This window comes from Benincasa hispida, chromosome 1 (assembly GCF_027475165.1).
Source record: "Benincasa hispida cultivar pf3 chromosome 1, pf3_genome.v1.1, whole genome shotgun sequence".
NCBI classification, from domain to species: Eukaryota; Viridiplantae; Streptophyta; class Magnoliopsida; order Cucurbitales; family Cucurbitaceae; genus Benincasa; species Benincasa hispida.
The window spans coordinates 14238781-14249968 of record NC_143478.1 but is presented as its reverse complement, the minus strand read 5'-3'; the positions used below and the strand labels follow the sequence as shown (position 1 = coordinate 14249968).

The window sequence follows — 11188 nt, the reverse complement described above, 5'->3', positions numbered from 1 at the left end:
TAATTGAGTAAAAAACAGAGAGGGAGTATGAGGGTAATTTTAAAACTAACATTTTCCCTTTGGTAATGTAAATTTGGATCAAACAACTATAAATGGAGTTCCTCACGTTTTATCAAAATTAATCCAGGTAAGTTCTAAAAGGCCTCTCTATTTTTATTAAGATTAATATCTTAACTAATTGAGTTATATTTATATTGACTAATTATTACTTCATTCTAGTTATAACCTCTCCTTTCAATATTGTACGTATATAAAGCCCTTCTATTTTAATTTTATTAATTTGACACTCATATTATCAAACACTTTCAGCTATTTAAGACCAGCGTATTATGTAATATTTAAAAATAAATAGTTAAGAACATAAATAGTTATTTTTTTCATTGTTTATTTCAAGTTATTGGATTGCAATATTTAAAAATACGGGTTGGACGATCTGCAGAAAATATTCATGGGCTAAATTGATAATTTAACCTTAAAATAGGAGTGTGAGCCAACAATAGCACGTGTTATTGTGAATAATTATAGGTATTGGAAGATAGCAATATCAAGCAATCAATAATTCGACTTGTCGTTCTACCTACTCGTAGACTGTTTGAAATTAGTTGTGGGGTTACCATTCCGACACAGACGGAAAACAGATAAGGTGGCCACCACATAAATGTCTACGAGTAGGTGAAAAAATTAATAATTTATGGTTCTAAACTTTAGAAATTCTTACCAATAATTATTATATCTATTAAAACCTTAAATTTAAATTAATTTAAGTGTCTTCATTAATATGGATACTTTTTCATTTTTTCAAGAAGAATTACTATGATTTTATGAAAGAATAATTGTATTTAAGTAATTTGAGTTGGAATATTTTAAATGCGATAAAAGTGAAATAGATAAATCATCCACGGAGATTCTAAATTGATTCAAATATGTAAGTTTGAGCTCCATTTAATATTTTAGTTTTTTATTTATAAAATTTATGTTTGTTTCCTCCCTATTTCTACACTATAATTTTCACACGCCTTAAAAACATCTTGTATTTTTAATCAAATGCTAGAAACAAAATCAAGTTTTTGAAAGGCATTTTTTTTTTTAAATTTTTGGAACTTACCTTGGTTTTTTTAAATATTGGATAGAAAATGTATAACAAAATAAAGAAACATATAGATAGAAAGTGAAAAAAATCGAATAATTATCAAATGAGGTTTTAATATTTCCATCGATATAATTACCGACTTGAAGATTTAACTACTACAAATAAAAAAAAAATGGAGGATGAATAAATTAAAAATAATGTTAAAGTGAACTTAATATAATGATAAATTACGATGTGTACTTCCTCGAGGACGAAAGTTTAATCCCCATTTGCATTAAAGTACTAAAAAAAGACTATAAAGAGTAATAAATTCAATGGGGGGTGTGAAATGGAAATTGGGTAGAATTCTAGATGGAGGACTATTAGTATATGACTTATGAGTAATAATTAGGCAGGTTTGGACCTTCAAAAAAGCAGCAGAAAATTGCCAATAGGTCTTATTCATTGACCAGTCTTACAATGCTTTTAATAGTCAACGTTCTTATCTAAGTGACAAACGAATCTTCTTCTCCTTTTACTACTCAAATTTCTATTATCATTGTTGAAAAAAAATACAAATTAATGAAAATTATGTCTAAAATGAATAATATCATATCAAAATATGTTAAAATTTTCGTTGTCCATAATAATTATGGATATATATTCTTTAAGATTGTAGAGTGTTTTTATTATTAATATTAAAGAAACACGTCTTTTCCATTAATAACACCCATGCCTTTCCTTTTTCTTCTTAATATTAAATATTTTTGTTGTCTTAACAAAAAAATATGATTTCTTAAAAAAAAAAAAAAAAAAAAAACCATTACAATGTATGAGAAATAAATGATAAAATATTTCCTTTGTGGATTACACATTTAAATTGCAGTGAGAGTATATATACTTTGGAATAAATATCCATTTTGATAATAGATTAACAATATATATTTTTTAATTATTCATTTTAAAATTATTCTTATAAAGGTTGTCCAATATTATTTAGTTGGGAAGTTTTTTATCCTTCGAAACTAAGAAAAATACTTACGTGCATTTCGAGCATCACCTATCTTTGTGCATCCTATTAAATTATCCAATCATAACTTTTCATGTAGCAAATTTTGCTTTTTCCTTTTTTTTGAAATATTTTAATTTTTTTTAGATGTGAGTAGTGAAAAGTGATATACAAAGATAGGTGATGCCTCAAATGTACTCAAATATTTCGTTGAAACTAATTAAGTCTATGAATAATATGAGAAACCATTTAAATTTGTGCTTGATTGGATATGGATTTAGAAAATTATTATGGATTAATAATACATAATAAATTTATTGATGGTATATCATGTAATTAATATTTTTTTTAAAAAAATAAAGAACATTAAGAATTTGTTAACACAATGAGCAATATTTTCTTTTATTAATTTTTTTTTTTTATGGATACAGTGGTGTACCAATAAGTGAAATAAAAATATTCCCTAAAAAATGTGAATAAAAATATATTAACTTCAGAGTAGCTCAACCAACCCAAACCTTATAGATTTAATGACTTTAACATGGTATATGAAATTAGGAGATCCAAACTTTAATTCTTGCCAAATTATTTTGACCTATTTATAAGTCAAAACTAAAATTGAAATCCATATAAAAATTAAAGAGTATGGGTTTGAACATTCTCACTCTTACGTTGGAAACTATAAAAAATTAAAAATTAAAGGTTTCATTCTCACTTTTATGATGAAAACTAAAAAGAAAAAAAGATAAATTAAACAATATTTTTTTTTATCAATGTAGAACATATTTGTAGAATATATCGAGTGGTTGAAAAGTTATTTAATAAAGTGGTTGTAATGTGGTAGACATGATTGTTCGTTTTTCACCGTTGGATATAAAGAAAGAAGTACCTCATATTTATATTGAACAGTAACATTATGTAGATTATTAAAATCACTATGAGAACCATCTCATTAATTATTAAATAATATTTGACTATACTCACTTTTATTTATATCTCCAATAACAAAGAAAAATGATATATATTTAAAAAAAAAAAAAGTTTACCAAGTAGATAATTATGATTTGGCATTTAAGTAGCCTAAAAAGAAAAAATTGAGCATAACTCGAGACTTTGTCAATAAGAGTTTAGTTCAACTGGCACTTGTATGTATTGAGAACTAAGAGATTCATGTGGTTCAAATTCTCCCACTCTAAATTTTATATCAAAAAATTTAAGCATAGCCGGAGATGCACCAAATTTTTTCTCTCTCTCTAAAATATTAACTTTTCCATATTTGAATTGCAATTCTTCTTAGAAAGTTTTGGGTTGACTAACAAGAGAAGGAGGATGTGTGTAGTATATAAAAGGGTGAAGTGGGGAGTTGGGTCTTTAGTCATAGAGTTTGAGTCGTAAAGATGAACTAAAGCTAAGCCTTGAAATTATTCAACGTTCCTAAACCCAAAGAAGTAGTAGATGGCTGCTTCTGCTGCCGAAGAAACTGGCCTTGACGACTACACCAAAGATGGAACCGTTGATCTCAAAGGCAACCCCATCCTCCGCTCCCGACGAGGTCGTTGGAAAGCCTGCTCCTTCATCGTCGGTAAGTGTCACACTCTGCTCAAGATTACTTTCCTGAACTTAGGGCGAACAGGTAACTCAACTATTGTCGTCACAGTTCGTCCCAAGTTCAGTAGGTTAAATCTAAGGTATGGTGTGACAGTAAGTATATAGTTTGGAAAATTATTCTTCTATGTAAAGGAATGAATATGAATTATTTACAGTGTACGAAATGTTTGAACGGATGGCGTATTATGGGATATCGACAAATCTAATAATATACTTAACGAAGAAGCTGAATCAAGGCACTGTCACATCCGCCAACAATGTCACCAACTGGTCTGGGACCGTTTGGATTATGCCAATCTTGGGGGCATACGTCGCCGATGCTCATCTCGGTCGCTACTGGACGTTTCTCGTCGCCTCTGCCATCTGCCTTACGGTATGTTTCCGGACCAACTTATCACTTTCACGCACCCCCAAAGTATTGAGTCTCATAAATAATAAATTCATGGGCTTTATCCCTTTCAATTCTTTATTAGCTATCTACTTGATTCATTGTTTCTCTTCTTTAATGGAACAACAAGGACAGCAAAATTAATTTCTTACCCAACTTGCATGTTCACACTTCAAAGATGCTTATGAATTAATTATTGAATTCGATTTATAAAAATTTGATTCTTTCATCTTTTAATCGAGAGTATATATATGTTTTAATCAATTGAATTATATTGTAATAAACCGTTCAATTAAATATTTGGTTTGATTTGTCATTCTATCACGTATAGCATAACAATGACAAATAAATTTATATCGATAGATTTAATTGCACATAAAATTATTAGATATACTCAAATGAAGGTTTATGGAAATGATAAAAGGTTTTAAAAGAATATAAATTATATAAACACATATTTGAAATTTCTATTTTTATTTTAAGTACAAAACCAACGAGATAAACATAATCTACACAATAGAAATATAAGAATATGTAGTATTATAAAAGTTTAAATTAATATAGGAACCAAATAAATACAATTTTGAAACCATTGAGATTGGTGAGCAAAAAATTAATAAACATGACATTAAACCAACGTAATTAAATAAATACAAATTTGAAAATTTAGAAATATTTTTTAAAAAATTTAAAAATCTACGAACACAATAGATACGCCTTTGAAAAATCTAATGATTGATTTCTAACATTATAAAGTATAAGAAGCCTTAAAAACTACTACTTTAAAATGTCTATCTCAAATCCAAACAAACTTGAATTAACCCTAATATTAAGATCTTATTTCTTGTCTTTTTCTTTCACGATATCGTGTTTCCTGGAGAGGGACACAGTTATCTAAAAATATTATATTATCTACTCTTTTTTTTTTTTAATATAACGAAACGTAAAACTTGATGTGTGTATTTATAGGAAAGATAAATACATAATTACTCATAATTAAATCCCACTATTCTAAATTAGATTGAAGATAAATATTTTGAGATTAGAGTTCAACACGAGTTATGCAACTATATGAATAAACATATCCCTTATTAAATTTCATTACCATTAGAATCTTTCAAATCTATTCAATAATGTTGCTCATTTATATTTAACATTTGTAATATAAAAAAAAAAACACATAATTTACATTAAAAAAAATAAATACCATGTGGAGTATTCATTTTGTTAGTATTATTTGTCTTTGAGAAGGGAATCATAGATATTTGTTTAATTAAGTGGGAGTATCTTCTAACATATTCCTTAAAATTAATGAAAACGAGGATTAATTGCTCCGATGAATTTTGGGTTTCACGCGGGGGAATATCGAGACATTATTTTTTAAAATAAATGAGTCGGTTCTAGTGTTAGACTTCTAGTAACTCTTTTTTTCTTCTTAACTTTCTGTGGTCTCTAATTTTTATTTGTAATATACTCACTTTTAATTTTAATGAGAATCTCTATTAGTTAATTTAAAATAATATTAAAAATTATGATTAATAAAAGTTCGTTATTTTTCAGATTAATATAATTAAGTGGGTATTTAATAAAATATTAAAGTTAAAATATAAATCTATCCAACTCCAACTTCATAAGAAAAATTGTAACATTTTAAAATATAAATATTAAATTAAAAAAATTAAAATATAACATTTTAAAACTAAAAGTAGAGAGAGGTATTTTTTTTCCCTGTAATGGTCCAGCACAAGTAGTAGTCCGACGTCTTAAATTCTGCGGCTTCAAAGTCAACAAATGGCGATCCATTTCTTGGGGTTGGGACAGCCGAATTATTTAGTCCATTATTAAAAGTATGCAATGCAACTTGGTCTTCCCATGTTTGTCGTAACAAAGGACAAATTGTTTTTTTTTTTTAAAGAAAAAAACGTAGATATTTAGAATGTATAGAATAATTATGGTTTAAAATGCGTCCATTTTACAAAAAAGAAAAAATAAACGATGAATATCTCTAAAAAAATATATTATTTTAACAAAATTTTAGAAAATATATGGAAGAAATACATTTTTGTCTATAGTTTTGGATCTGGTTTCTATTTAGGTCTTAAATTTCAAAATGTTTAGTTTGGTTTCAATTTAATTCATATGTTTCTAAATGTTACAATTTTACCCTTTTTTCGATAATATTAATGTATGTTAATAAATTTAAAATAATTAATATAATTATAATTAATTAAGTTCCACTATTTTTCATTATGTTTAAAATTTGACTTTGTAATTATTTAAAATTAATTAAGAGACATTAACGTCAACGATTGGAAGTGAGTATTTAATGAAAATTTGGAGTTAAATGTAAAGTCTTGAAATGTAGGGACCAAATTGAAATGAAACTCAAATCTTAAGGGTAAAATTGTAATATTTTGGAACCAATGGACTAAATTGAAACAAAACTGAAAACTTTAGTTCTAAATGTGCAGTATTTTGAAATCTAAGGACTAAATAGAAACTAGATCTAAACTCTAGGGATCAAAAATGTAATTTTTCTAAAGTATATTTATATTAATAAATAAACATTCTACACATTTTAAACATGTTAAAATGTTTATTATTTACATAATATTTATGTTAATGACATTTTATTGCTTATTTTTTATGTTTAATGAATTAAGATATAATAAAAATATTTATTCACTCATTTCAATATCGAATCCATGAAAACCTCGAGGAAATGTCTACATGTCACGGAAATATTTTTTTGATTAATATTGATTTGGTTGCTAACCTGAGTATAATTCAACGACAATTAACATGTACTATACGTGAATTTTTGGATTTCGGTTGTATTGAAGGGTTTGTTTAAATCGTAGATATGTCTTGAATTGTTTTACCAAACTTGTAAAAGAAATCCAAATTAAATAATTATGTATAAAATATTAATATTTATATTTATATTAGTAATTTTTATCGCATGGAACATTATTATTAATTTTTAAAGATAAATGGTTCTTACCAATTTAAAAATAAAAGTGAATAAGACATCAATTACTATCTTAAAGATCTATGATTTGATCTTCTACTCTTCTAAGTTGTTAAATATATATAAGCCCATATTAAAAAACTTGATCGAAGGTTGGTCAATGTTAATAAAATAACAATTTAATTACTGAAGTTTAGTATCATGGGATGATTGATGTTTTTCACAGGGAATGGGAATTCTAACACTAGCAGTCTCATTGCCAAGCCTAAAACCACCAACATGTTTGGACGTGAACAAAGAGAAGTGCAAGCAAGCCTCGACGTTACAGCTCGCGGTATTCTTCGGTGCGCTCTACATGCTAGCATTCGGGACCGGGGGGACGAAGCCGAACATTTCAACGATGGGAGCGGACCAGTTCGACGAGTTTCATCCAAAGGAGAAGGCTCAGAAGTTGTCCTTCTTCAACTGGTGGATGTTCAGCATTTTCTTTGGGACTCTGTTTGCCACCACAATTTTGGTTTACATTCAAGACAATGTGGGATGGAGCTTGGGTTATGGGCTTCCAACAATTGGGCTTGCCATTTCAATTCTAATATTTCTTGCTGGGACACCTTTTTATAGGCACAAGATCCCCAATGGAAGCCCTTTCACTACAATGGTTAGTGTTATTGTTGCTGCTCTTAGGAATTGGAGGATTCCTCTTCCTAATGATCCTAAACAACTACATGAACTTGACTTTGAAGAGTATACAAAACAAGGAACTTTTAGGATTGATTCCACTTCATCCTTGAGGTATCTCTCATTTTTGCATTTGCTCTTTCAACTACTATGATCTAGATTATCCGACTCTTTAGTTCATTTTTGTTTCCCTTTCTAAAAAACTAATGCCCGGTTGTGTGATATTGTATACTCTAGACATTGAGTCTCTATAATTACACTTTTAGTTTCATTTAGTGTCTTATAACGATAGAGATGATTGTTCTAGTTTATTTTCAAGTCTAGAAGTGAGAGAGGTTGAATTAATGATTGAATTTCTGAATGCATTGTATATATGTAGGTTCTTGAATAAGGCTGCCATAAGAAGAGGTTCAAGTGATCGTTCATGGAAGTTATGCACAGTAACCCAAGTGGAAGAGACAAAACAAATACTGAGAATGATACCAATTCTAATATGCACATTCATTCCAAGCACAATGTTGGCTCAAACACACACTCTTTTCATAAAGCAAGGCACCACTTTGGACAGAAGTGTTGGCAGCCACTTCCAAATCCCACCAGCAAGTTTAGCTTCTTTTGTCACCATCTCCATGCTCTTCAGTGTTGTCATCTATGACAGGTACCTTTAATAATTACCTCAACTTCATCCACAATTATGTTACCCAATTTCTATACTTTACAAAGTTTTTGATATATAGATTGTGTCTATTTTGTGTTTATCTCCTGTCTAAATTTTCAATTTCCATGTAACCCCATTTTTTTGTTACTGTTAATTCGAAGGGCCGCTCATAGAAATGGCAAAATTGAGGTGAAAATTTTTAAAAAATACATATAATATGTGAGAATGTTGGAATTGTCTTAGCATTTGTTGTTTGTACAGAAAAATAAGTTTATATAACGTTGACTTTATTAATTGAATATATACTTAGTGTTATTATTATTATTTTTTTAAAAAAGATTAATAGTATAGGTTAGTAGGTATACCAGAATATATATCTCAACTAAGTTAGAATATTCTTAACATCCTCATCATATGCTTGTCTTTTAAAAATTAAAGGGGTGAACTACTTATTCTAGGAAAGTTTAGGTTTTGATGGTTTAATCTGTTATGCTGAGATGGAGTAAATAACGAAGGCTAAGATGATACAAAGTTGAAAGTGTTGGATGATAAACTTATTAGAAAATAGAGACTAAATAAATATAATCCCAAAGTAAATCAACTAATTAAGTAGTTATCGTCTCTTTATAAATTTGGAGACGGTTGTTAGTTATCATCTTGAGGCCTTCTATTTTAGCTTTCAATTTGTTCAAATTCCTCAATAACTCCGTTTTGTTAAAAATGCTCGATTTCTACGAAATAAGCAAATGTGTATATAAAATAATTATTCCATTAGAGAAATAGCTTATAAAGTAGTAGTTAAAAAACTCTTATGTGCAGCATTGTTTGATGGTTTTTCATTTGAGTACACAGGTTGTTTGTGAAGATAATGCAGAGAATAACCAAAAACCCAAGAGGAATCACATTACTACAAAGAATGGGAATTGGAATGATTCTCCACATCTTAATAATGACAATTGCATCAAGAGTTGAAAGCCACAGACTTAAAGTAGCTAGAGAAAATGGATCACCACAAGTACTTCCCTTAACCATTTTCACTCTCCTCCCTCAATTCATGTTGATGGGAACTGCTGATGCCTTCATGGAAGTAGCAAAGATTGAATTTTTCTATGACCAAGCTCCTGAAACCATGAAAAGTTTAGGCACTTCATATTCAATGACTTCCCTTGGCATTGGAAATTTCCTTAGTTCTTTCCTTCTTTCAACAGTTTCTCACATCACTATAAAAAATGGGAATGGTTGGATTCTCAACAACCTCAATTCTTCTCATCTTGATTACTACTATGCCTTAATTGCTGTTCTTAGTACCATCAATTTCTTTGTCTTCTTGTTCATCTCCAAATTCTATGTCTACAAAGCTGAAGTTTCTACTTCCATAAAAGTGCTTGCTGATGAACTCAAGGACAAGAAAACCAAGGGCTGAATCCTTGTGGCTGCTTCCTACTCACTACCATTATGTTTTTTACCATCGAATAGATGTCAAATTTTTAATGGTGGTCAGTAAGAAGATACTTGCCACTAAGGAAATGAATTAGGTGAGTATTTTTTAGTATCTAGGATAGATACACTATATATTTCTTGGTTTTGCTTTTATTTTGACATACATGTAGAAATTGTCCTTTCATTAAATGTCCAAGGGGGTTGTAACATTATTGCTTTAGGATATAAGGAGAAAGGGAAGGAATAAGATTTGGAATTGGATATATATGTTTTATGAGGAAACTTTATCCTCTAGCTATTTACATTTTTTTGAATAAGATGACTTCGTTGCAAACTTTGAAAGTATATGAGATTCGAAGAATTATTCGAGAAGACTATTATAATATAATTAACAATTTTTCCTTGTAGGTATGAGATAGAAATTGTAAAAGTACATTAAATATTTGTATCTAATGGTTATTAGATCAGAATATACAAATTTATGAATCTACAGTTATTAATAGACTAGAATAAATTATTACGTTATCATTTTTTTTTTCTTTCTTTTAATCTTTTTTATATATGTGAAGAGACAAATTATAAAAGGGAAATTTTCAAAAATAAAAAAAATAAGAAAAATTGTTTACATAAAATAACAAAATTTAATCTTCTTTGATAGAGACTGATTAAAGGCTGAAAATATAAATAATTTGACATTTTTTCTATGTGTGAAAATTTTCTACTATAAAAAGTAAATTTCCTCCATTTTATTGAACAGAAAAACTCTAATTATTGAAAGGGAGATTGATTTTAGATATTTTGATCTGCTACTTTTTATTGTATTAATTTCACGTCAAATAATTTAAGAGTAAATAAAAATAAAATTATAATCACAATTATAGTTATAGTTATAATTATAATATATTTTTTGAAATATATAATTATTAACTAATTGGGAATCTGGTACGGATGATCCCTATTTAAAGGTCATCTCAAAATTTGGTGTCACTTTACAATTTGCTTGATTTTTTGCTCTGCTAATGTCATCACCCTATGATTTACCACTTTAACCCTTCTTCCTTCTTCCTTCTTCATTCTTCATTCTTCCTTCTCTTTGGCAGAATTTTTTCTTTTTTTCCTTTTTTTTTCCATTTTTTCTGTGATTTATGTTTATGTCATCTTTTTTTTTCTGTTTTTCCGACGAGATTTCCTTCCCACCCTCTTTTCTTTCAATTGTCGTCCTTTTTCGGTGATTTCTTTTGTTTATGTCAACGTTTTCTTCTTCTTGAATCAAAGACGTGAGTTGGAACATGAATTAGAATGAGAGAAAGAAGCGAAAGTGAAACCAAAAAACAAAAGGAAGAAGCGAGAGTGAGAATTCAAATGAA

General features: G+C 28.3%; 1 protein-coding gene across 1 annotated transcript; it reads left to right on the top strand.

Moving 5' to 3' along the window:
- Positions 1-3305: 3305 nt before the first annotated feature.
- Positions 3306-10166, top strand: LOC120068117 (protein NRT1/ PTR FAMILY 5.2-like). Its single transcript, XM_039019817.2, has 5 exons — positions 3306-3660; positions 3842-4059; positions 7272-7837; positions 8103-8381; positions 9234-10166. Exons 1-5 carry the CDS (start codon positions 3534-3536, stop codon positions 9802-9804), a joined length of 1761 nt encoding a protein of 586 aa, XP_038875745.1. The 5' UTR covers positions 3306-3533; the 3' UTR covers positions 9805-10166.
- The last annotated feature ends 1022 nt before the right edge of the window (positions 10167-11188 follow it).